This window comes from Papilio xuthus, unplaced genomic scaffold (assembly GCF_000836235.2).
Source record: "Papilio xuthus unplaced genomic scaffold, Pxut_1.1 DF827777.1, whole genome shotgun sequence".
Classification (NCBI taxonomy): domain Eukaryota; kingdom Metazoa; phylum Arthropoda; class Insecta; order Lepidoptera; family Papilionidae; genus Papilio; species Papilio xuthus.
The window spans coordinates 4,397,322-4,424,668 of NW_013530872.1; the positions used below are offsets into that span (position 1 = coordinate 4,397,322).

The following is a 27,347-nucleotide window of genomic DNA, read 5'->3' on the forward strand; positions in this document are numbered from 1 at the left end:
TAACGGAACCCTTTTACGATGACTTTGTTGTACGTCCGTCTGTCTGTCAAGGCCCTTTTAATCGTATAATAAGAAACAAGTTAAGGGTACTACTAAGGGATCTAAAGAACGTGTGTTCAAATTAGATTCAATAAATAAATAAAGAATAGATTCAGTTTCTCGGTTTTAGCTTGGCTGTTATATGTCTAAAATAATGGTTAGAGAATCCGTATGATTTATTTAGCGATTAAAAATTAACATTACATTTCCATCAAAATGCAGTCTTCATGCAGCCATAGAATATGAATAAGTTGACTACGCATTATAAAAGTGTCTTTGACATTGTATTTGAACGTTCACTTGATTGTATCGTTTTGTACGAATACCATAGAGCTTGGAATGACCGGACATAAAGGCTCTGTGTAAAAAAAAAAAGCTTATACATGAGTTAAATATTAATTATATGTTACATAATATGTTTACATGGTACATAATGTAAAACAACAAATGTGACATAATAAATAAATGTACATATGTAAGTTATTGCAAGTTCACATTATTTATTGTCCTATTTACCATAAATATTCGAATATTGAATTTCTATTATGAGCATCTTTATTTTATATCCTGTAATTAACGTTTTATAGATTCAAACACATACATAAACACACATATTTAGTATACAATGCCTTTGGCGCAGTAGTTAGTAGCCGCGTATCTAGGTTCTAATTCTAGACCGACAAAATGTTTAACGTCACAGTTTTTTTGTTGCTTGATACAAGTTGAAAGTACTTATTTGATCACGATTGTTGATGAAGCTTAACTATTATTGGAGGCGATAGAATGAAAAAAGTTTAAATTAATATCTACAAACTTAGCTTAAGTGCATTATAATATAGGAAAACAAATACTGTTACTCATACGTAGTGAAGTACCGAAATTATAAGCTATATAGGTCAGTATGGTCACCGACGTAATGACTCACGACTTTGTATTCAGTGTAAACGGCCGCTGCACTTTTTTTGCGGCGCATCGAAGCAAATTATTCGATTCACAAGAAATTTTAACTGGAACATCACAATACGCACGCGATCTCATTAACAACTCGGCAGGAAATTTTTTCCTCTTCTTGTTAATTAGGAAAGGATTTGTGTTGTTCTGGTGACCTCCTTCGTCTTCCATTTAAATTATTCAAACCAATCACATATTTTGCGCGGAATGGTCGGTCATTTTTGATCAAGTCGGAACAAATGCCGATTTTGCGGACAGATAGACAAAGAGCCATACAGGCAGACATAAAAAATGTATTTTCGTTCGCAAATACGTCATGTTCGCAAAATCTTACTTCTCACTAATATTATATATGGGAAAGTTTAGATGGATGGATATTTGTTTGAAGGTATTTCAAGCTGAAATTTGGCATAGACGTAGAACATAGTCTGGAAGATCACATAGACTATTAATTAAGTTGTTTTTAATTCCGCACGGGTGGAGTCGCGGGCGACAGCTAGTATAAAGTTAATCGATATTAAATACTGATATCCCTATATTATTAATTGTATCAAAGATGTGTTTATATAATATATTTTATGTAAATGTTTCGACAGTGCGAACTGGGAACTCACGTTTATGGAATACCTCTTAAAGGTCTGGCAAATACATAAGCATTTATGTACATATAAATGTTTGCCGATACATTACAAGTGAAGATGACTTATGTATGTGCTATGATATAATCTTACTCGTGTGTACATCTTGCATATGCTAAAGTATCAATGTTTTTCTCAGTTTTGCAATTTAGCCCCTTTTGTATGTTTCTTTAAATTAATTTTATTAATACTAATAGCTGCGCCCGGTACTTCGTCCACCTGAAATACTGTCTTTGAGCGGCGCGGTGCTGGACAGTGCTGAGAAATTGCAATATGACTTCATTTTTTTAAAACAAAATATTTTTTCTAAAATAAACGTAACCCTAGTTATTACGCCATCTACCTACCAATAAAAGTCTCGTCTAAATCGGTCCAGCCATTTCAGAGATAAGCCGGAACAAACAGACTGACAAACTAAAATAAAAAAAATATATTTTGGCGTATACATTTATACATATGTTTATATGTAGAGATATAAATTGTAGTAAGGCATTTTACGATATATTTTCTATATATACATATATTCAAGAGACAGCACACGCAGTTATAATATAATATATATTTCTATGATGTCACCAAATTATACCGTAACTAGCTATCGCCCGCGACTCCGTCCGCGCGGTATTAGAAAAAAGTTAATGGGTAGCCTATGTGCTCTTCCACACTATGTTCTGTCTTCTTCTTCTCCTTCTGCTTCTCCTTATGCTAGTTACCTTTCTACTTGGTAACATAAGTTGTGTAATTTTAAAAGTCTGCATTTAAGGCAATTTAATATTCCTATTAAGTAGTTTTTTTATTCTTAGTCAACCTCTTTTAAGTCAATTTATTATTATAGAGAGTAAACGGTGAAGAAATAGACAATTTATTTTATAATTCATTTTAATAAATTCATTATTCCAATCATAAATGAGAAATATAATAATATCACATTAATTATTAAAATTCTCATTAACAATAATCCTTACTAAATACCTTAAAATAAATTTATTATGTTTAAAATAATTATTTACAAAAAATATAATTTTTAATTTTTTTTTTAATTTTCAACATCTATCACCGTATCGTTGGCTGCAGTTTTTAGCGCCACATGCGAGTGCGTTTGTACCGCCACGTCGCCGCCTTGACTCGTACGGCTTCTGCCCAATGTAGTTACCACTGAAAACAAATATAATATATAAATATTAATGTTGCGTAACAAAGAAATATTGTTTTCGGTAAAAAACATATCATACTTGGATGACTAGTTAATTAAAAAAAATGTTTTAAAGTATATTCGAAACAAAACCTTTCTCTGTTGTAGTATAATAGTAGGACTTTAAATGTTATTATTTAAAAATAACAATTTTAATGCGATCGATTTACCACAAGTTCTCAAAATATCAATCGCAGTACAATTTAAATGGAAAAAAGATTCCCACGTTCACGTATTTTACTTCTGAACCACGAACATATTGTTACTTCTTATTTTTTTTTGTTAGTTAGTGACACCAACGGTTAGGTATAAATTTTTAATACTCACCCTGGTCCGTAATTGCAAACAACAAGAAATTCTTTAAAATTATTTTTCGTGTATTGGGATATAGCACATCCAACATAAATTGTGTTTGCCCACGCCATCTAAAAATACAAATAAAACATATATGAACTTATTCAATGCCAACAGAACAAAGCAAAGAATTTTCACGCCAATTAATCTTACAGAATTTGGATTCAATGACTTTCCCATCAATTATTAAAAAGATAAACCAAGGATGTTGTTAAATATCGACCGACCTCCTTGGTGTTTAGCATTGGAATTGATAAAAAACATAAGTAAAGGACAATTTATATTTATATAAACACTCCAAATTAAATTTGTTGTCTCGTCTTACAGGATCATAATTTTTTGTACTAAATCGGTTTAATAGATGTTTCGTAATACAATGCCAGTTGGTTTAATTCATTAAATAATATTTATATGTACCAGTTACATACTCATTAAATATCAAATTTTACCTGAGTGTAATGTCCAATCTGTTTCTTTGTCGATCTGTTAAAATCGCGCATAGTCAAAGGCCCGTACGAATAGTTCCGATGTTCATCAAACCAAGATTTAAGACTGCTCTCTACGTCTAGTTTATGAGTTAGGTCTGTTGTCGCGTACCAATAAAGATTTTCACCAGTATGGAACCTACGAGAACCTGGAAAGGCAACCAATTTAAACATTAACTAATGGATTGTTTAAATGATATAAACATCAGATGATCTGCTGATTCTCTTCCTTGCGCTGTAAAAAATTGAAAAACTAAACAACCGCAGGAAAAATCCACTTAATATTCACATTAAATCTTTGTTTTTGTTTGCTCGGCACAGCGTTACTTATGTTATAAATCGTTTTCTTTTTTTTACATTTACAATTCACATGAAAATGTATATAGGAAGACTATTTCAAGGTAAAACTTTTATGCGACACAACTTAGGTAGACTTCGTAAGAACTATAATCATTCAGATTTTAGTTGTAGTTCTAGAAGTTATTACTCAACCATTTCAATCTCAGCATCGTGTTATTATTATATTTACCGATTGTTTTATCCGGATTGTGCGCAAAATTATTTCTAGACGCCCATTTCGCCGCTTTTGCCTCCAATTCGTTATCCCACATCTAAAAAACAACAAATGCATAAGTCATTAAACGATATGAGACCAAAATAATGCTGGGAAAAGAAGTAATAATCTATGATTAGAATTATATTTACACAAACAATTAACTAGTAATTACGTCTTTACTTATAATTAATTATACATAGTGTTACTATTAAACCTTAATTAAATAATAAATACTAAAGTAATTGCTTTAAAAAAAAAAATTCACCTGTCTTTTCGAATTAGTGCTGAGTAATCTTTAGAACGACTGTCCTAATTCTGACAGGACTTTAATTGGAACTTAGATTATGTGTGCGGTAGTAACATAGGCTACTATACTTCAAGCTGACAAATCGCGAGCATTAGCTAGTCTCAGTCAGAGAATGCGAAAAGACTGACAAAATAATCACGATTTTATCAACCGTACCTATAATTACAATTTAACAAATTGGCCATTTGAAATAAAAGTACTTAATGAAAACTTTCAAACGTTTGTTTACAAGACACAGATTAATTAGTAATTTACATCGTGCATGTTCGCACTCACCAAAACAAATTGATCTTGAAGGTTTATTAAAAAAAAAAACTTCGAATAAGGATAATATGAAAACCGGCATATTGCAAAAAAACATGATCTAAACCGTCTATTGATATTACGTCGTAAACGATAATACCGATTAAATAAATATGTATAACATTTATAGTTTTTTTTTGTGTACATTTAAAATAAATTGATTGATTTTGGGAACAAAAAAAGAGTTTTTTTATGATGCAATTAAAAATATGTAAAGCTGACAAACATATTTACATTTTACAAATACCTTCATCTATTACAAATTATTTGTTACGATAACACAAGTTATTTAGTACGCTAAGTTATTTCACTATTTAAAAACTTTAACACGTTTTCACTTTACGTTCAGAATTAATTACGGGTTTGTAATTTCCATATATGTGCTTTTATACTACAACTACTAAAGTTTTTGTTTAAATACCATTAGCTTCATATCAGAAGCAGGAGGCTGTCCAGGCACCTGACCCTTTACCAGCTGCAATCTCCGAGCATTGTGACCATCAACGAACACACGGATTTGTTTACACGACAGATTTATCACTGAAAAATTCACAATTTAAAATGTTACTTCGAAACAAACTTTAGGTAAGTAATTATTATTATTTAATTTAAAAAATACAACGCGTACATTTAGCTTGAGTGAAACCGCATATTGCGAATAGTAGAATGATATTAAAATTCATCATGACGATCTCTAATGTACGCCGGTAAAGCGAAACGGTAACTGAGATTCGTACGCAAACGTCTCGCAATTAAGTACTTATGTTTTATAGTAGACCGGCGTTTGGTCGAAAGGTATAAAATTGACGCCGGCGAAATGACTCACATGTCATCGCCTCGGGCTTAGGGTTGTCACACCGGTGAAAGCGGTACCATTCAATTATTAAATATTCTTAATGCAAGTTTACAGGTCAATAGCGAATGAAAGACATATCATGTTGGCTTTTTGGTATTGAATTTAACACTCACCTTATTTCCTGGTACTTGATGAGGCAAATGCATAGATATTGTTCGCTTTCACTTTAAATAAACACTCGGTACAGCGATACCTCTTTAGTTATCTTGCATTACCTACTGTGCTACTAACAATTAAGAATAACGAATAAATTTGAATAATTTAACGTACCTTTAAAAAGTATTACAAAAAAATCGAGAAATGTTCTTATTTAAAAAAAAAACTATTAATACCCTTAATCTAGATGCAACATTATGTTTATGATATTATGTGTGTTTTTGGCATTAATGTACTCATGTTTATGATACTGATTTAATTGTTTTTGGTGAGAATTTCAAGATTTTTCCTTATAATTATAAAATAAAAATAAGACGTCGCCGTCAGTACAAGAAGTAACCGCAATATATTAGGGTTGTCGATTAAACTACAACTATACTTGAGAAACAAAAATAAACTTAAATCACAAAAATATTTTGTTGTCTGTATCATGAAAACCATTTTTTTTGTACTTAGCTTAGTTTTAACATTTGCAAATTAAAAGAAAAAAAAAACATGTGTACCTACTTAAAAGTTGAAAAAAAAAACAAAGCCTTACTTTCTATTACTTAAAAAAAATCAAAGAGATTCAGTACAGGTATATGTAAGTTCTCAGTAACAGGAAGAATTTTATATAATTGATCTATACGCGTACACCCTCAGCTATTCCAGATGTTCAATAAATTACAAAAAATAATAAAGTCCTCTGATAGATATCTCCAATATGCGATTGTGGTATAGGGGAAGCGAATGCAACCGGTTCTGTTCTCATGCAGTATTCATCCAACCTAACCTCTTTGTCTAAGGGTCACCGCACCTAAACTCTGTATTATGTCTTTGTATCCCACGGTCGTACTCTTTTCTACTGACGAATTACGAGGATAACATACATATCTTTAAATTCTCAAATACCAAATCGTATAATTTACAATTACTTTAAAAGCATATAATGCTAATATTTATTCGGATATTGATGAAAGTAGGGATTACTTAATTCAGCTATAAGTAAGTTTAATTTCCATCACTTTTACTTCTTAGAGAGATGTTTCACATGCATTGCGTTCTCGCTGTGGCACCGCACCGTACTCGTAGGATCTTTCCTTGCTCTCAGCTCTTTTAGGAACTGTGTACAAATCTTACGTCCCCAAACTTTTAGTTCGCTTATTTTAAAACTGTAAAGCATTCCCACTACGATATCCTACCGCAGCCGCAAACGCAAACCGGTCATGCGGCAGCACACTTATTGCATCTTCTCAACTATTGTCATTATTTTCAATGAATCATGACATGACAGATGTCAATTTGTGAATGGTTTTGACCGTGTTCGAACTGTTCTGAGTCATTGAACATTTAGAACTTCCAATACAATTACTGGAAGTAACATACGGAAATTAGAGTAGGTCAACTCTTACCGCAAAACTGTAGGAAGAGTTATTAACACGAATTAATTACTTCCAAAGTATGATATACACGCCAACTTATGATTTTGGGAATCGGCGTTACCGCCTTTAGAGCGAAGAACGCTTTAACTCTTGTTTTTCAAAACTGCACGATAAAAAAACGTCGAGATTAAAAAAGCGTTTTATTCAAACGTTTGTTTCTCACGGGATTAAAAATCGCCCGCGCGATCGTCGGTTAACCAATTGTTTTTCATCACTATAATTAATTATTATAGTACATAATTAATATGAGATTTTTATTATGTTTATTTTTAATAACTTACAACTAACAAGTCTACTCTTAATCGTAAAAAGGGTAATTGAAATTTACTGTACAATATTTAACAATGGTTGCAAAAAGCAGAGTAAGCAGGTTCACAAATGAAAAAAAAAACGTTTGAGATGCAGAGTAATTTAATAAATTAGAGTATTTTTTGCTATACACAGAAGGACAATAAATAACATATAGAAAAATTGTACGGTCGAGTCGGCAGAATATGGAAAAGCAAACTATCACCATATAAACTATTTTGGACTTAATATATTGCTGGACACATTTTTGACCTAATTGTACTATGAAAATTAAATAGCATTGCATCGAAATGTATCTTAAATAAAGCCCTCGAATGTACAATACAGATAGAATGAGAGTTGGTATCAGCAGTTGTCGCCGTAAGGCACGCTGCAGTCTCCGATGCTGCAAAATAAGCCTTCGCTGCCCTCCTCTGACGCTGTGTATGGAACCTGTCCTAAGATGTTACCACTGAAAAGAATAAATGTGCTTAAATTAGGCTTGATCAATATTTAATCATTATTACGCTTGTTATTATTATTTTACGGTAGAATTCATAAATTATATTTACAGAAATACAATGTGATTTTACTTATACTGACAATATCTAAATATTACGTCCTGTTCTATAGAGGATTTGTGAACAATAAAATCGGCGTAACGCTTAAAAACTATTTAAGATGCCAACCTAAAGCGATAAGACTATTATAAAACGATTACCGATTTTTTTTAGTTGTAAAACATGGTAATAGTGGTAATGTAAAATACTTACCTTGGCCCATAATTACAAACAAGGAGGAATGTTTTCATACCGCCCTCCGAATATTGTGATAATCCACAGCCGACGTAAGTAGTATCAGCCCACGCCATCTACAAGTTCATAATGTAATTAATATTATAGTATTTATAATTTAGTAAGATTATATTTATATATATTGTTACTAAATTAAAAATGGATAAGTTTGGATTTATGGATAGATGAAAGGATGTTGGTTAACACGTGTCTCCGACACTTTGGCATAGACGTAGAACATAGCCTGGAAGAATGTATATGGTTAGCTATTCATATTCCCAGTTGTATTCTGTAAATATTGTACAAACATTATTTCTGACTCGAAGTCAGCTGAGGTAGATTAGCACAATGTTGCGCGCACATAAAATCGTTAAACACATAAAATACAATACGAGTAGTTTGACTATTTACCTGCGTGTAATGACCAATTTGAACTTGTGATGAACCATCAAATAGACTCATTGTCATCGGACCGTAGCTGTAGTCTTTGTATTCATTAAACCACGCACTAAGACCTTGCTCTATATTTATCTTGGCATCCGGATTGCTACTACCGAAAAAGTATAGGTTCTCACCTGTTTTAAATCTACCAGAGCCTGAAAAAAATCATCGCATCGTTATCGCAAATATTTTGACTTAAAATTATTGTTATTTTTTTTTAATTTGGTAAATATTACCGATAGTTTTGTCCGGATTATGATCGAATACATTCTTCGAAGCCCACTTCCTAGCTTTTGCTGCCAATTCTTCATCCCAAACCTAAAATTAGCAAACATAAATTTAAGTTGAAAAAAATAAACTGGTCAAAAATTTGTCATCCTTATAGTATCAGTCTGAAAAGTTATTGTTGACCATTTTACAGGTGTATCAAAGGTTGTAAGTTATGACACGAGTTGAGACTATCGTCTTAATCAGACTTCAAACTCTTTCAATAAAATCAACCCGAAAACAAAAAGTGTGTTGTTAAAATCACGATTTTTAAACAAATACATTGTTAGCAGTTAAAAAAATAAAAGTATTATAGAAATGGGGCTTTGACAAGTTGAGTTTTTGCGCTTTATCAAGTTATGTTTACCAACCATATATTTCATATCTGAAGCGGCGGGATGTCCGGGCACTGCTCCTTGAGCCAACTGGAGCCTACGTGAGTTGTGACCATCGACAATATCGCGAATTTGACTGCACGATAAATTTATCACTGAAATTATATAAAAATGCACATTTCAATTGAATTGTTGATAGTATAAAAATTATAACTTAATAAATATTTTTAAATTAACAATATTACTTACACTTCGAATGAACGAATCCGCATAACGCGAAAATAAAAATAATTTCTGAATGCATCTCTAAGGTGTGTAGTTCGAACGCTAACGAGTGACTAAGTAATGAACCTACGATGACCACTGCTAAGTACTTACCGTTTATATATCAATTGATAAGGTTTTTTAATACATTTTTATTCATTATTCACGTTAAAATGAAAATACTTGTGGTTACGTCGATGAACATTTTACAAACTTTTATTTATTTTTCCTCTGACTAGCTGACTCCTGTGATTTCATTCGCAAATAGAATGTATTAAAAAAAACGTGAAGTACGCACTTAACTTCACTTTCATTAAAAAGTTCTTTTAAACATCTTTTTACATTAAAATTAATGTAAAAAGTTGCAGTGATTTTTTTTTACTGCCACATTTTAGACTTTTAGTATAAACTTGAATTGCCCCGAAGTAGGTATTTAATTTGTATTGAGTAATCTTTAAAATTTTAATGCCTTTGGGAAAATCTTTCAATAGAAATAAATAGAAATTTCGAATTCACAGACATACATATCCGCTCCATTAAACTGTTTTTATTACAGTTGTTAGAATTTTGTGACGTTTCTGAATATCAAAATTTCTGCGTATCGTTATATTCATTTCATACGGAAGCTATTTTCCCGTCCAAATGCGGTTTCACTACCTTAGAACTACATAGATTTTGTGACGGCAAACCCTTGTGTATTCATATTTTCCTGTATAAAATGACTCAAAATATGGTTATCTGAAAATATATTAGCAATATGGTAAAAGAATATCCTTTTCTATATTTCTAAACAGAAAAATAATGAGACTAAATGTAGATGGATATGGATACAAAGGTAGTGGAATACCAAGATTGTGCGCAAGAGGATAGCGTTGCATAAGAAAGGAGTGAATTCAGATAATATGACGGCTGGTAGACACCTACGGTATGGAATAGTAGTACAAACTGTGCTGACGCTCCGTGAGAGAAGGAAAGAAAATTATGTTTTTGTATTCAAACAGATCACTGTACGAAGCACTGATTATTTGTCTGCAATTTAAATATTTACGTTAATAGGTAAATTTATGTTTAAATGTTTGATAATTCATGACGCATGTGTTAAAATTCGCAAGGAATAAACACTTGAAAACATCTACATAAAATAAAATATAGCATTTCTAGCATACCACTTTACCATATACGATAAAAAGTTCGTAATTGTTCCCGATGAATTTTAAAACCAATGATACACTTACGATATTTTATTTATGATACTTGTTGCCATCGGATGTATCCTAATAGCCAAGGGCTCGGTCCTAGGGCAACAAATGTTAACAAATTGGCCAAACAGAATCGCCAATACTTACCTTACAAAAACTTACAGTATAATCTCGTTGCTTTAACAGGCATGACTTTTATTCATGAAGCTTAGTTTTATTGTAATTGCTATTAGTTTTTCAGTTCGGCGATGTATATCTTTATTTTTTATATTATTAATGGATAACAAGAGTCGTGATGCGTCAGAGTATTGTGTACATTTTACTCAGAAAGTGTAACACTCATAATCGATTGTAAAGTATGAACAGACCGAAGATAGACAGCATGAAAAATCACTTAAAAGCCTCGAACGTGCTTAGAGTAAAATGTTTGTATCTTCAAGACATGTTTTTCTCGTTTTGTTTTATCAAATCAATGTCATGTTGCATATCAACTGCAAATGCGCAGCACGACTTAACAATTGTTCAGTTCATTGAAAAAAGGGGAACACGATGATTTTGTTTCAAATATCATTTGACTACAAAAGCAAAATAAGAGAGAAAGGCATTTAGATAATTGACATTTAAGTTGTTATTATTATAATGTATGCATGTTTGTAGGTCCATTATAATTGATAATGATTACCAAAGTATTAAGAACGAACCCTAAGCGAAAGAGTTACCTTGGCAGTGTCGAACAATTTTTTGAAACAAGAAGATATGTACATGTTTTATCAGTAACCTGCATATGGTTTTTCCGCTTTGTCAGCAATAATTAAAATATCACTTATGACTGCCACACTTTCATATTTTTAATAAATATTTAATAGGAAATTAATTGTATCGATTCTCGTAATCGTTTGGGCAATCTATATTTCCATATCAGTCAACATTTATTTTGTAACCCAAATAAGCGGAATATGAGAAAATGGATTATACTTGATATTAAACCGTTAAGTCGCAGTATTTCACTAGTCAAGTCGGCATAGAATTTAAATGCAGAGGTGTAGTTAGCAGCTTTTATATTAAAAGAGTAAATAAACAAAATTATAGATTGTATTTTCCCAATTCATCGGATGAGACGCGAACGGAATATTTTTGTATGAATCCTAATTTTAAACTAACCCTAAATATTATAACCCCAAATACCTTTTTTTTTCTTTATTTAAATACCTTTTATGTATGTGTAAATTGTTCAGGCGAAAGTGTCGGTGTAAGTTTTAAATTATAAATTCTACCTTTGTAGGTTTTATAAAACCACAACAAATTCCCACAGGTGTCTACTTACAAAGACAATTTACTTTCCAAGTCACATATAACCACAATGTATGAATCAAAAGAAATACACAAGTTATTACTGAGTCATAGTAGAAATGACTATTCATTGGATTTGGCACGTCAACACTAAGGATACTGTTGCGACGGAAGTGCCAACTCAAGTTCCCAGTAGTGCAGCAATCTAATATTATAAATGCAAATGTTTGGATGTATTTTAGAAGGTATCTGCAGAACGGCTCATTGGATCTCGATAAAATATGCTATGTATGTAGAATATAGTCTGTAAGAACAATTTGGTCTACTACTAATCGTTTAATCGTGGGCAAACAGTCGCGGGCGACTAGTTGTAACATAACTTAAATTGTAGATCCGTACGGCAAAAGAGAGTAACGTTTTAATAGCATGTCATCCCATCATTTATACCTCTTCAATCGACATGTTTTACTTGTACGTTTTTCTTAAATATAATATTGTCGCCTTTGTGCATGTCGGAAATAGTAACCATATCTAACAAATCGTCGTTTTTCGTGGAAACCACAGGAGTCGTGTCATCCGTAGCCATTGGCCTCAGATAAAGCGTGCTTCATACGACATTGACATACCGTGTGTAATAGAATATACTCCTTATAATTGTGGCGAGTAAAAAACAAATAATGATGACCAAAGTACGCTCCAATATCCAAGCAAAAATAGGACACACTTTGGATTTAAAAATACTATCCATATCTCCTTAATTCATAAATAATAGTAAAGAGTACGAAAATCAGATCACGTGGTCGAGGATTCGAATCCGTCAATGTGAATCATACTCTAGATAAAAGTTATTTGATTTTACGCTTTTTATAAAAAAAAGGTATTAAGGTGAGGTATAAAGTGACTTCAAGTTAGCCCGATATCACTGCACTCAGCCAAACACCAATTCTTGCAAAAACCACGCATTAACCATCAAAGGAAATTATTTATTTTGATTGTTGTAAAAAAATAAAACCACTTAAACACAATTCTACATTTGTTCATTCATTGATTCTTTTACATGTTGATCTGAAATTTATTAAAACAATACATAATTCCAATTAGTTTACTTATTATTTGGGACACATTGATACAGTTCTATATTAAAACGAAATCACATTGATATGCTAGTAATTACCACGTTCTAAAATACTACGCATTTATAACAATGGCTTCAATCAATATGGCGCACATTTGCGTCTGTTATTACAAAATAAAAAAAAAATCACGCTTGCTGCGACCAGCGATATGAGACAATATATGTAAACAAATGTAAATTTAATTATATGGTAACATTAATTAATTAAAAATATAAACATCTCCGTGGCTTCAGTGTTACCAATCAAAAATATTCGTAAAATAAGAAAAATTACAAATAATATTGTAATTACATACAGTTCTGATAATTATTTTTCTGATCGAATGGGTTATAATCCTTTTGGCATTCACTTTAGGCTTTTGTTCACAATTTTATCGGTTTTTCATTAAAAAAATCACAATCGTCGCGTTTACATTATTTCATCTCACTGGTCTAATAAAAAACATTTTATTGGTTCACTTTCGCTTCGAGAAATATAAAAATTATAATCTCAAAAATTGATTTTTGAAAAAAAAATATTTTTGATCTAATACCATCAACCCGCATTTGTTTCTCGTCTTAATAACTATTGCTTCATTCTAACGAATAAATTATTCATCTTAACGCTAATTACTCTTAAAATTAAACAAAAAAAAATGTCAAATTGGAGCCTACTTATGATTAAGTTTATAAAATTCTACAAATGAAACCATTTGTAGAGTAAAAAAATAAGAGGAAAAATATTTTTCCATTGTTTGAATATTAGTAAAAGGATAGTTTCTCAAACGATTTGGCTTTGATACGCCTTTAAGAAACTTTTTTAAACGTAAGTACTAACCACAGATAATCTAACTTATACACCATACATTTTACGAAACGTAATATTGTTAATTAAAATTGACATAAGAATAATTTTCAGTCAAAATAATTTATAATCCACATTTTTAGATTGAACGTTTCATTATTTTTTTTTAATTTTATTTATGTCATATATATTCTATCCTATTCTTATACATACTTTATATATATTATACATACATATGGAATGCACGTTACGATTCGATATACATATATTTTATTAAAAAAAAATAATCAAAATTATTGTATCACTTTGCAAAACCTATTTCTAATTATCTGATTACAAAATTAAAAATTATTCTTGATTTTATGAATATTATAATTATTTATTTGATTTTAATACAATTTACTTAACAATTGATTGTAGAACTGTACTTTGCCAATACATGATACAAATATTTTATATTGAATTATTTAATTTCAATTCTTGTCTGTACTTTCTAGTCAAATGATTTTTTGCTATTATTGTAGTACTAGATTTTGTCACTGAACAAAGTATGTACAAGCAACTTGCTTCAATCAAGTATAATATATCTGTTCTCTTTGTATATTTATACTACACGGTTCTATCCAGTTTATTAATGTTTGATGAACATATATTTCGGGAGTGGACACTTACAATGGCTGCCCCAGTACCATTTCAATTTACTAATTCGGTGGGCTACAGTACTAATGATTTGACGAACCGATTTAATGTTAACGTTTCGAATAATAGAAAAAAATAATATTTAGGCTCAATATTCTGATATTAGAAAATTATAATTACCAGTGGGTTTCTAAGATTAAAATCCACGTTTAAAACATATTGTTATCTCTGTTTTGTCAAAGATAAAAGACAGGGATGTCGATATGTTTTATGCAGAGATTTTTGTCTCAGAAACCAATGGTAAGAAGTTTAAATCTTAAACCTTTAAAATATTTTTTTTAAATTCGTGCATCCCTAATATGTATAAATAGGGATAACATTTTGATTAATAATTGTGGTAGTTTATAAACCTCAGTTTGAGAAACGAAGATTAAAATAAGTATAGTTTTTTTTAGTTAGTACTGGGGCTGTCAGTTCCACTGCCACTATTTTCAGTGTTGTTTAACAAAGATTTTGTATTTTTGTTATTTTTCTTTGCAGATTTGCTAAGTGTTGCCACCTCTTTTAGTAAGTTTTGTATCTTTGTGTTCATCAGAGTGAATTTAGTTTCGTTCATTCGTTCTTTGTTCTTCATTTCATTACGTAGATCTGTTGTGTTGTTGTGATGTTGAGCTTTTAACTCCGTAATCTAAAATAAAAAAAAACAACTTAATACAAAATTATTACAAGTATTTTCAAAAAAGTCATTTGTTTTTAATTCATTTTAACTTTGATTCCTAAATTCTTATCACAAATTATATTAAATTTTGGAAAATATAGTAGTGAGTGATATGATCTCATAAAGAAATGCTGAAATTTGTCTTGAAAAAATCTAAATTTGAACTAAAAATATCTGAATTGGATATACTAGACATCAACCTAGTTGTAAATAATTTTTTTACAGAATATTTACCAGTTTGTCTTTAGAGAGCAGCTCCATTTCCTTCTGTTGAACTTTCTTTTGCAGACTGGCGATGGTCTCCTTCAGCTGCGTCATCGCTACTACGTGGTCTGAGCTGTTTGGGTCCAGTTCACCTGGAAAACAGTATTCAAACTCTACAGATAACTGCCAAAGAAAACAGTCAAATAAAAGCACATTTAAAAAAAAATAATGTAAAAAGTTCTCTATACAAAATATAAAATTGTTACAAAATTATAAAAAAGTTTTTTTTTTTGTTCTATTTTTTACTTTTTTCCTTAACAAATGTTTGACTAACCTTGCAATGGATTTAATTTGGATTTTTTCTCTGACGGCTGAGATTCATTTAGAGAGTCCCCGGAGTTTTTCGATTTCATCATGTCCGATTTGCGCTTGTCTTTGTGACTACTTGTTAACCTGTTGGTTGCAAACAAACTTAACCATTTTAAATATTAACAAAAAATAAAAATATAATTAGAAAACATTTTAGGCACGAAAGAAAGGAAGAGAAGGGAGATCGAGTCAGAAATGGAAAATGAGTAATTCTATGACATTTCCATTTTAATCTGAATAATTTGATATAATAAATGTCAACTGACTTGTGACCACGATGCTTGTGTCTGTCAACAGAGAGATGTTGTTTGGTCCTTGCCAAGGCTCGCTTAAGGGACTGCGTGCACAGCCAACACAGCAACTTACCATCCACCTGCAACATGTTCAATATTTTGCTGTGATAATTGCTTTTGTACAATAAATAAAAGGTAATTATAGGAAAAAATATAATATGGATTAACTATATTCTAATGTTAAATATTAATTACTATTGCCAGAGCCAATCGTGAGCACTAAACATGCTCCAAAATACATTGAATATTAGAGGCTGAATTATATACTACTGAATTGATTCAGTAGTGTGTGTTTGTAATGAATGTTAATATAATTCATAATTTTAATATTGATAAACTAGACATCGCTTGCGACTACATCTCAATTAAATTAAGCAGAATTAAAAAAACTTAATAAGTAGCCTATGTGTTCTTCTATAGACTATATTCTACAACTATGACAAATCTTAGCTAAATCCTTTCAGCCGTTCTGGAGATACCTACAAACAAACATCCATTCATCTATTCATCACAACATTCATATTTATAATATTAGTAAGATATAATCAAAACTTTCAAAATACCTTTTTGCTATCATCGTGCCTATCGAAGGCGCACCTTTGTTTACATTGTTCACATGTTACCGCTGGCCCATACTTCCTTTCAGAATTTGCACATCGTTGACATTTATTACCTGGAAAAGCATAAAATACAATAAAAGCATGTGATTAAGTTTATTGGAAAAAAAAGGTTTTATATCCTTATTAGATTTTTTTTTTAATTGTAACTTACCAATGAATGCTGCAATAGTATTACAATATTCACATGCTGTAGGTTTTCCATATAATTTAACATTTGCCTCACATTTTTTACAAATTGATGATGTGTTTGATTTACTGTAAAAAAAAGGGTTTCACGGGTAAATTATAACAATAAGATAACTCCATATTATTACAAAACTTTTAATTTGTAACAAATAAATGAAGAGATTATAGCTATTACAGAATATTAATGCAATTATGATATGTTCATTTTAGTTTTTCGTAATAGAACACAACTATTAATGTGCAATATCAATCTAAAGTTATCAGAGTATCTGTACAACTACTTATTTGTGTGATATATTACATGTTTGTAGTGTGTATCTATTATTTTGAATGGAGCAAACTAAATTTTGCTATTTAAAATAGGGTGTTAACCCACTAGCTGTAATAGTGAAAGTTAGATATGGTAATATTAGATATAAGAAACAGGGTCATAAAGCCACATATGATTTAATGCTACACTAATGGCTTCTCATTTATGATTTAGTTTGTATTTTAACTATTTTATTTATATAAGAAATGGACAATCAAGGTGCTCACAATGTAATGTGTTTCAATGCGTTATTATTTACCACTTTCTCTTTGAAAATACAAAGATAGTATTTCGTATGGGAAATTTAGTAATGGGCTATAATTAAAATATACCAAGACTGGTGCTAAAATTATCTCATCAAATCACAAAGGAAATATAATGTATGTTGCCAATTATGTTTTAGTATTCGTTGTAACATTGGTGCCAGGAATTAACAAAAATAGATTATTTATAAAGAAAATAAAAGTATGTTCTTTAATTAACAATATGTAGTACTAGATAATTTATTGCAAAGATTACAAGATGGTTGTGAATGACTTTTACTTTTCCTCTTATGAAAATGGCACTGACCTTGTTTGTTGAAATTCTGAACGGCAATAGGTACATTTGACAACAGGGAATAACCCGCGACATTCCTGAAAAATTAAGATATGTCTGCGTCATATGACGTCAAATAACAGGACAACGTAAATATACAATTTACGGCATAGATGAGTCATGTAAATAAGTAAAAGTGTTAACAGAGGATCACATCAAAAATTCACTAGGATACCTTGCAAAGCTGTTCTCCTGGAGATAATTCTTCAAAAGGATGTCTTGAGAAACAACGAGAACAAGCAAAAAGCGGAGTTGAAGCGGCAGTACTCATTTTATTAATATCTTAGATATTTCTTTAAAGTTCAGATACAATAATAACAAACGTATAAAATCTTTGAATGATATTTTTATAGGTACAACTTAATTTAAATAAAATTCAATGTAAAACACAGATTAGACGATCATAACCGCCATTAAAATAAGAATAAAAGTGAATGAGTGAGTGAGATGAATGAAATAAGATTAATTAGGGAGCAGAGTATTAATAATACACCAGATGGAGTATTATACCAAATGGTATCTTGCAAAAATAAAATCAACGTACATTATAATCATAGATGCTTAGTAAAAATTAATAATTTAAAATTTACTCTTATCAGACAAAACCATATTACATCAGTAAGTGTTTATTTAAGATGCGAAATCATTATTATAGAAATTAACGCATTGTAAAGGCTAAGTGTAGGTGTGAGAAGTGGTAACACTAATTAGTTGTCAAATATAGTTCGTTGTTCATGTTTGTGTAGGATCACGACTGTTTACTGTTTATTTTACATTTTAAAATGTTATTCGCAACCCCGCGATGTGTTTGAATATCGAGGACTTTTGAGAAATCATCGTTATTAAATCATAATCATAGGTAAAGAAAAGAATGGCGATTCCACCGTTTCCATCGCAAGATTTAGCGAAGCTTGTCCTCGGTAGGTGTTTGTTATTTGGCGGGAGTAAGATGAGACGTTTTATTTACTGATATTCAAGTGATTTTTTGGCGATTTATCCCTTTTTCCTTCAGGTTATCTTGCAGAGGAACAGCTTATGACTGCTTACGATGAATTTCTACAGGCTAGTCCCTATTTAGACGCACTAAGAAATGAGTATGACAGGATTTTAATGACATCACTGAAACATATTCTGGCGGAGTATCGAGCAGTTAAAATTTACGGTTTGTAGTTCAAAATAAATAAATTTACTAACTAAACGGTTGAAAGATAATGTAACAAATGGTTCTATAATTTTAAAGATACATATAATAATAGTAAGGGAAATTATTAAAATTTGCAAGTTGCATACATGCATAGGTTCGTTTATTCATTGTCGCCAATCGATTGTCAAGGATTGGAAATGTTACTGTTACAAGTGATAAGTTCATGACTCACAGCTGGAAATACATATTTTATCTAAAATGAGTTAAGATGACTTCAGTTACTACATTGTAAAATTGTAACTTGTACGAACTTTCCTCTCTTTTATTTGCTACCTAACAATTTTTTGCACTTAAACCCATTTGTTCATGTAAAACTATCCCAAAATTATGAGAAACATTTACTAATTTTTTCATCAATAAGCAAATATTATTTTCAGTTGAAACTTGTAAGCCTTTCGCACTACGAAAAAAATTGCTCCAGTGTTACAATTTATTGGAAATGGTGAAATTTCTTATCGAAAATGTTGATACAAATAAGTTAAATGAACAGGAGCAAAGTATTGAAAAATCAAGGTATCTTTTAATGTTTTTTGCTCATTTTAATAGTCCTGCATACCTATTTGTAAATTTTTAAGAAGACTTCATATGAAGGTCATTTTTAAATTTATCAATTTTAAAGCAAGGTAATTTTATCTTAAATTTGTAATGATTATTTATTATTTCAGTTTTACTAAGAATGTAAATGTTGTACCACCAAGTAACCCAGTACAACCAAGTTCCCAGTCTTCCAGTCAAATAGAAAATTCAATGTTGGATAGTTCAGTAGAAGCTACATCTTTAGATGATCTTCCAGGTATGTACAGACATAACTCAATCTTTTTACTATAGCATTTGTATGTAGTAAATATTTACTCTTGACATCACAGGCAAATTACATAACCTAACCTCTCTTTGTCTAAATTAAAATTTATATAATAGTAAATATGTACATGTCTGAATTAAACAGTTGAAGTTCACAATTCAATCTTATTAATCTTACTTATTAATAATATTATATATGTGTTGGATGAATGGATACATGTGGAGTTTAAAGGTATAGCCAGAATGGTTTTACGGATCTTGATGAAATTTGTAAATAGTCTGGAAGGGCACATAGGCTTCTAATTATTTTTATTTAATAATTCGGTGCATGTCTTTGTATTTGTGGACAATAGTTAGAAGTAGATATAAGAGTTGTTTGAATGTGTAATTGCAATGAAATTATATGACAATCATTTCTTTAATGGGTTTGTAGATTACAAGTACTTGATATGAAGTTAAAATCATTTTTACTAACACATTTCAAAATATTTCCATGACATACTGTAACATTGCATATTTAGAGGCGTAATTACATACTTTTTGCTTAGCGATTTGTTTTCTTTTATATGCTTAAGCAGAGACAATAGCCAGTAATATCTTTTTTAATAAGTCAGATGTTAAAGGAAAAAGGTTTTTTTTATAAATCTTATGGGTTATTTCTGTGATTAGGGCAAATCTATTTTTGTTTTATCATGCCAGCATTAAATTAAATGTAATTGCAATGCGAATTATATGTAAGACTTGCATATAAAATGTAATTGTTTCAATATGATTTATCATTATTGTGTTTAATAACTACTTCCTGATAACTAGCTGATAATAACAATATATAGTAATTGAATATTGTTATCCAGATTTATATAGCATTATATAACAGTGGTATGCTTATGAATTTATCAAACTATATGACAAATATGGATCTCTTCTTCAGTCTGTACCTAGTACAAATTGCTGTTCTGAGCAAATGTTAACTGATTACCCTTTAAAGCTGTTATTACCAAATGCTTGAAATAATCTGTGTATGGCGGCCTTTAATTTGTTTTATTTTCTACAGGAAATTCAACAATTAAGAAAAAAACTTTAAAAGCAGTAGAAACAAAAAACTCACATACTAATGTTGATTGCGAAAGTAAAGTATGTCCAGTGTCAAATACTAATGTGAATATGAATTCTTTATTGACTGAAGTGAAAAATGTAACTGTCAATCCACAAACAGGACCAAATAATCTAGATTTGGTATGTATATTATATTTATGACAGTAAATTTTGTACTCTCCAATAAACTATATTATATATTTATTACCTAATCACCCTTAACTTGGGGTAGGCTCCGAGCCCCTCGGTGGGGACATATAGTGAGCTGATGATGATGATATATTTATTGCAATCTTACTGATATTATAAATGCGAATATTTGGATGGATGGATGGATGTTTCTTTGAATGTATCTCCTGTACGGCACAACATATCTGGATGAAATTTGACTTCGATGTAAAAAACACATAAGTAATTAATTAAATTGTTTTTATACCGCGCAGTTGGTGTCATGGGCAGCAGCAAGTTTTGTTATAAAGGTTATAATGCTTAGAAAGCTTGAACAATTTCCAGTTTAAAAAAAAAAACGAAATTTACTACTGTATGTTCTTTTTAATTATTACATTATTTTGAATTCCAGATGAAATGTAATAAGTCTGAATCTGTACAAAAAATTGAAGAATTCAACAATATTTTAGACTATGTATGTAAGAACGGAAGTGCTGAACAAAACACGTATTCATTAACAAACAATGTCACAAATCAAAACCAAAGATTATCAACAGCTGGTACATTCCAGGACTTCACAACTGGCATTTATAGTAAGTAATTATTATTCATTTGTGATGACTAGACATCGCCTATTGGTTGAAATTCGACCATAATTAATAATTTTAATTCGATTTAATAATCATCTGTTCGCATAATTTATTTAAAACGGGATATAAAGTTTCCGCTTCGCATTTTAATATTTTTGCCAAATATTTTATCATTAATGATTTTTGTCCCTAAACACTGTTTTCCTTGAATAATCTGAGATATGGAAGTGTTACCACTTGTTAATAATATTTAATTGGTGATTTTCTGTCTACCACTTGGTCCTTGCAGTTTCCCAATATCAAAAACATCAAGATCATTTTAGATGACCTTAGATATGTTAGTAACATTTATTATAATTTCAGATAGTGGCTCAGTTCATGTATCTTATTCAACCACACCAAGTGATAATAATGCGCAGTAAGTAAAAAATTATTGCTTAAATACGAATTTAAAAAACACTCCACTAAAATTTTTCTACATAAAATTAAAAAAAATATCGCCGTTCGAAGCTTTTTTGTCACATATGTATAATATTGTTTGTACATCTTATTTTTAGGGCGCCTTCAATAAGAAACACTAGTACTTATGTTAATATTGGAGGCTTAACGAAGGAAGAGTTGATGTCAAAAGGTCATTTTGTACTGACAGTCGACAGCAGTAAAAATTCTCAAGGTGTCCCACTGATAACAACTTCGTCTCCGACAATAACACAAGCCAACAAAAAAATTGAAACTCGAAAACGCGAAGAAAATAAAATAAAAATCTTATCAGATGTTATTGTGGACAAATCATATGAAAGTTTGAGTGGAAAACAAAAAATGCCACCGGTTTTGAGCAACGCGACGTCGACTCCGTTCCAGATGCCAAATATGTTAATAAATGGAACACCAGCTTATAAAAACAACATGAAATCGCATTGTTTGGCAAAACTTAAATATACCACGGATGAAATAATGGCAATGCCAACAATTATTCTTGTTCCTGCATCAGGTAGGCTATAATTTTTTAGTAAAATAGAAGCTACTAAAGTAAAGTAAATTGATAAAAAAATTTATTTATAGTTTCAGGAACACCTGCAAGTTCAACAGATTCAGGAACAGTAGCTCCATTATCCACGGATCCCAAACCACTTACAATTACTTCAAATTCTTCCCAAGATTTATTAAAACCACTTTTAATTGATGTTACATCCCCAGTCATAAACCCGCCAGTTAGTTCCTCTAATATAGTAACCAATGAACAAAATAATATTGAAAGTATTGAACAAAATCTTATCAAAACAGTGGAATCCACCGAAAATATTTTGAAGTCCAAAGATAATACAATTAATACAACAAATTCAACATTACCGAAGACAACAACTCCACAAGGTGTATTGCCTAATCGGAAGTCGTCATCAACTCCCCGTAGAAATTCCCATGTTAGAGTTTTAGATTTTACAACACCAAGGAGAATATTAACTGAGACTATTAACGAACAAAGCCCGGAAAGGAATAGCTCTGACAACCAAGAATGTAATGAAACAGTTCAGGTGCCGTGTAAAGAACCCAAGGTACAAATAGACGTCGCCGTCACTGACAATGTTATAAGTATAGAAAATCCGGAATGTCCAAAATTAAAAACAAACGTAGCAAAAGAAAATAAGGCGATTACTAAAAAGAACTGGGATTCTGATATCCGAGCTGCAGCGGTATGTGGAATAAATACCCCAGTTAAGTCTACACAAAAGATAAAAACTAAAACGAAAGAAAAGGCTACAAGAAAGAAAAAATCAGATGAAGATAAGAATTCTAAAAAAAGAGCAAATAAGGATACGAGTAAAGAAAAAAAGAAGAAAGACAAATCAGATTCTAAAGATTATAAAGAAAACGATTTTATTGAAAGTGAACAAAAAGCAACTCCAGTAATTAAAGCTAATGTTAACATTCGGAGTGATAAGAATATTGTTGAAGATAAGAATATTGTAGAAGGTAAAAGGATTGTTGAAGATTCAAATATTGTAGAAGATAAAAAGATTTTAGAAGATAAGAAGACGACAGAAGATAAAAATCAAATCAATTTTTATGGCAGTATTGATCGAACTGAAACCCCTGAGAACGAAAGGATAGCTTTGCAAAATGTAATTGGAGCCAAACTAAACATATCAGACTTATTAGAAACTCCATATAAACAAGTTCTTTACGATATTCAAATGGATACACCAAAGTTTTTAGGTACAGATTTACCTGATGAACCAATGTCAGAAGTGAAAATAATGAGTATTCCCACTCCGCGATTTCTCCGCGATTCTAACGAAAAGAATTCTACTCCGTCTTGTTGTTATTCGTCTAGACCGACTGATTATTCTAGCGGTGGATCCTATTACAAACCTGATGATCAAGATTTTATCATTTGCACTGATGTACCTCAGAGTTCACCGCGCCAAGAAGAAAATAGCAAATCCAATAACGATATAACATCAACTAAACCTGAATTAGATAATAAAGAAAGTAAGTCCGGTAGACCTGTGAGACAATGTACAAAAAATGTTTCTTACAAGGACCCACTATTTAATGGCAAAAGTATCCCCTTAAAAAGTTTGGCCCAGAGTTGTGTAATCAATGAAGATAGTACCGTCGACAACGCTTCAGAGGATCGTGTTAGTTCTAAAAGTTCCAAAGACATTACAGTAAAGGAAAAAAGAAAACAAGATACAAATAAAACTAAGAAATCCGTAAAGAAAATTAAATCTCCCATAAAAAGAGATACACCAAAAACATTTATGAAGATAAAACCGAGAAGAACTACACCAACAAAAGAATTATTAGGAGGCAAAAGTAGAAAAACGTCAGAATCAACCAAACAGAAAAAAATTAATAGCAAAGAGAGAAATGAAAACTTAACCTCCGTGACCGCAACTATACCTACAAAGTCACGAAGAAAATCTTCGACGCCTAGAAAACTTCATTGTACTAAAACATTTAACTCTGAAAGTTCCGACCATACATCTCCCGAAACTGCTAAACCAAAGCAAGACAAGACTCAAGAAGATCGTGCTCGATCACGCGAGTCCGACGTTGAAATACCGTTAAGGTGGTCCGATGATGGCTCTCAAGATGAGACTTTAAAAAATAAACTCAAATCTGATTCTTTATCTGTAACCGATACTGATGATATATCCAAAATAAAAGAATACATCGAAACATGCGCCACAGAGAAACCCGAACTCAAAGATGGTGAAGGAAGTTTGCATTATGATTTAATCAAAAGAGGTTTTGATGTCGAAACTGCTAAAAAATTAGAACGAGACCTACTTGATTCGCCGTGTGCTAAACGTGAAATAGATATGCCGACAGAATGTTTTGAAATTAAAACTAATGTTTCTGAAAGTATTACTGGGAGTGGAGATTCTTATAGTCTAAAAATAGAGGATGGTGATGACGATGAAGATGATGAAGAAATAGAACTATCTATACACGAATGTAATGAAGATACCGTCAACTATATTCATTACGAGTATGATGATACTGATGAGAAAGTATCAGGTCCACAATCAAAATTAAAGGATAACTATTCAATGGAAATTTGTGTAGACGATGGTGTCACGATAAGGTTGAGAGCGACAACATTTAGCGTATTGTTAGACCAAGATCCCCATGAAACGGAGGTTAATTACAGTTACAAAGAAACTGCAATGGCTGTATCTTCAATATCAAACTTTGATAAGCTGTATACACCATTGAAAGATCATAAAGCCCAAATGTATGATATTTTCGATTCTACATTAACAAGTTTGGATACACCTTTAAAAATCGGTAGTTCTAAATCACCGGAGTGTGAACATAATAATATCACTGAAATATCATTGGAAGTTGAAAAAATGGAATATGTCGAGAAAACTGATTTGAAAAAAAGAAAACGTTTACAAAGTGGATCCTCAGAGGAATCGATAAATTGCACTAAGAAAACTAAAAGAGAAACCCAATATCTTTTAAATACAACGAATATTCAGAATATTGATATAGAGTCTGTTTTAAGTAAGTTACATGGCCCCTGAGAGTGTCTTAGTAGTTTTGTTTTTATTATTGGCCTTATAGAATATTATGTAAAACATATTAAAATATATGTACATATTCTTTTTATAATTATGTTAACATTTTATATAACACATCCGGGAATACATTTATAACATCATTACGTGTTTGACACATTGTAAATATTTTGATTGAAATAAATGATTCCTTATGTAATTTGCCTTAATTGCGAGGACAAACCACAATTGAGAGTAAATGATTCGTACCTTATGTGTTCTTTTATTATCCTTAACAAATGACGATATTTAATCATTGGATATATTTATTTAAAATAGTAAATACAATTAGAGAGGACATAGGGCCTACGGTCCTTTGATTTTTTAGTAAACGTTAGTTTCATTTAAAATTCGATAAGATAGACGCCTTCAAATAACATAATTGGCAATTTGAGATCCGAGTTGAAGTTGAATAACTTTATAAAGACAAGAAAAATAATTCGTATTTGACTTTTATTTTTTAACTCTAACAACAGAGGGAGCTGGTTACAAGTTTAGATGGTATTTGTTAAGTTTCTCTAGGACGGCTAAACGGATCTCGCTTGAATTTGGTATAGATGTAGAACATAATATGGAAGGAGAAGGCTACTAATTGAGATTCTTTTTAATTCCGCACGAACGTAGACGCGGGCGACAGCTATGTTTCACGATGTCCGGTCTTTATATTCTTAGTATACAGCTAGATTTCATAAGTGCAGTAAAACACATATTTTTTTTGCCTTTTATTGAACCCAAATTTTTTAAGTCACTTAGATGACCTATAACTATATTTTTTTCGTAATATCAATCAACCATTTAAAAAAAATTGTAACTTAAAAAAGTACGACATTGTAAGATTCATGAACATTGTATTAGCGGTGGGTTCTCATTAAAGTTTATTATTGAAACGCGAGCGATGCGTCTAACTTGCCGGTCGGTTCGTCGCGCCTTGTGCAATTATGATGATATTCTGTTTAATTAGATATAGCAATTAGAGACGATCGTGACAGGGGCGGCGCGAACCGTTCATTACTCATGGTAATTCGTGCGCGATTGCCGCGTATGCGATAATCTAAGGAAAATGCGCTTTGTAATTTTTGTCCGATTTAAATGCATATTGCATTTAATTATAATCGCTGCGAAAGTTACTTCGCTACGGATACAATTTAAATAGATAACAAAATATTACATTTTACTATGGGTAGTTCAATTAGTTAGGTTTTTAAAACCAAATAATATAAACCTAGAAACATAATAAACCTAGATTTTTCTACTTAATGTTGATAATATTGAGTATTTCAGTATTCATAAATTACGGCAGTGTCCTTTAAGCTGTCTTTATCTGTTATTTCTTGGGAAGAAAATCACATATTCCTAATGTTTCACCCAATCCGGTAAAGATGTCGCTTATCACAATTTTTGTGTAAAATTATCGCTATTTGACTACTT

At 31.0% G+C, this 27,347-nt stretch overlaps 4 protein-coding genes across 7 annotated transcripts; 1 reads left to right on the forward strand and 3 right to left on the reverse strand.

Annotated features, from left to right (window-relative positions):
* Positions 1–2,656: 2,656 nt before the first annotated feature.
* LOC106115706 (venom allergen 5) lies at positions 2,657–5,604 on the reverse strand. The gene is made up of 6 exons (XM_013309164.1): positions 5,454–5,604; positions 5,247–5,365; positions 4,189–4,270; positions 3,624–3,808; positions 3,148–3,245; positions 2,657–2,783 (listed from the first exon to the last, which is right to left on the reverse strand). Exons 1-6 carry the CDS (start codon positions 5,509–5,511, stop codon positions 2,672–2,674), a joined length of 654 nt encoding a protein of 217 aa, XP_013164618.1. The 5' UTR covers positions 5,512–5,604; the 3' UTR covers positions 2,657–2,671.
* Positions 5,605–7,651: 2,047 nt separating this feature from the next.
* On the reverse strand, positions 7,652–9,750 carry LOC106115691 (venom allergen 5-like). Its single transcript, XM_013309146.1, has 6 exons — positions 9,633–9,750; positions 9,420–9,538; positions 9,018–9,099; positions 8,752–8,936; positions 8,320–8,417; positions 7,652–8,018 (listed from the first exon to the last, which is right to left on the reverse strand). The coding sequence occupies exons 1-6, from the start codon at positions 9,685–9,687 to the stop codon at positions 7,913–7,915; spliced, it is 645 nt and encodes a 214-aa protein (XP_013164600.1). The 5' UTR covers positions 9,688–9,750; the 3' UTR covers positions 7,652–7,912.
* Positions 9,751–15,010: 5,260 nt separating this feature from the next.
* On the reverse strand, positions 15,011–18,397 carry LOC106115644 (protein FAM76A). 4 transcript variants are annotated; one of them, XM_013309086.1, is made up of 8 exons: positions 18,167–18,397; positions 17,965–18,029; positions 17,050–17,153; positions 16,842–16,951; positions 16,252–16,370; positions 15,951–16,069; positions 15,647–15,768; positions 15,011–15,382 (listed from the first exon to the last, which is right to left on the reverse strand). In XM_013309086.1, exons 1-8 carry the CDS (start codon positions 18,260–18,262, stop codon positions 15,146–15,148), a joined length of 972 nt encoding a protein of 323 aa, XP_013164540.1. In that variant the 5' UTR covers positions 18,263–18,397; the 3' UTR covers positions 15,011–15,145. The 4 variants fall into 4 exon arrangements, with proteins under 4 accessions (XP_013164540.1, XP_013164543.1, XP_013164541.1 ...); XM_013309089.1 differs by having other exon boundaries at positions 15,012–15,382; positions 15,951–16,057; positions 16,252–16,358; positions 18,167–18,396; XM_013309087.1 differs by having other exon boundaries at positions 15,012–15,382; positions 16,252–16,358; positions 18,167–18,396.
* Positions 18,398–18,711: 314 nt separating this feature from the next.
* On the forward strand, positions 18,712–25,960 carry LOC106115944 (mucin-17). Its single transcript, XM_013309605.1, has 9 exons — positions 18,712–18,911; positions 19,004–19,153; positions 19,573–19,708; positions 19,861–19,988; positions 21,051–21,232; positions 21,672–21,852; positions 22,213–22,267; positions 22,407–22,840; positions 22,912–25,960. The coding sequence occupies exons 1-9, from the start codon at positions 18,863–18,865 to the stop codon at positions 25,884–25,886; spliced, it is 4,290 nt and encodes a 1,429-aa protein (XP_013165059.1). The 5' UTR covers positions 18,712–18,862; the 3' UTR covers positions 25,887–25,960.
* Positions 25,961–27,347: the final 1,387 nt, after the last annotated feature.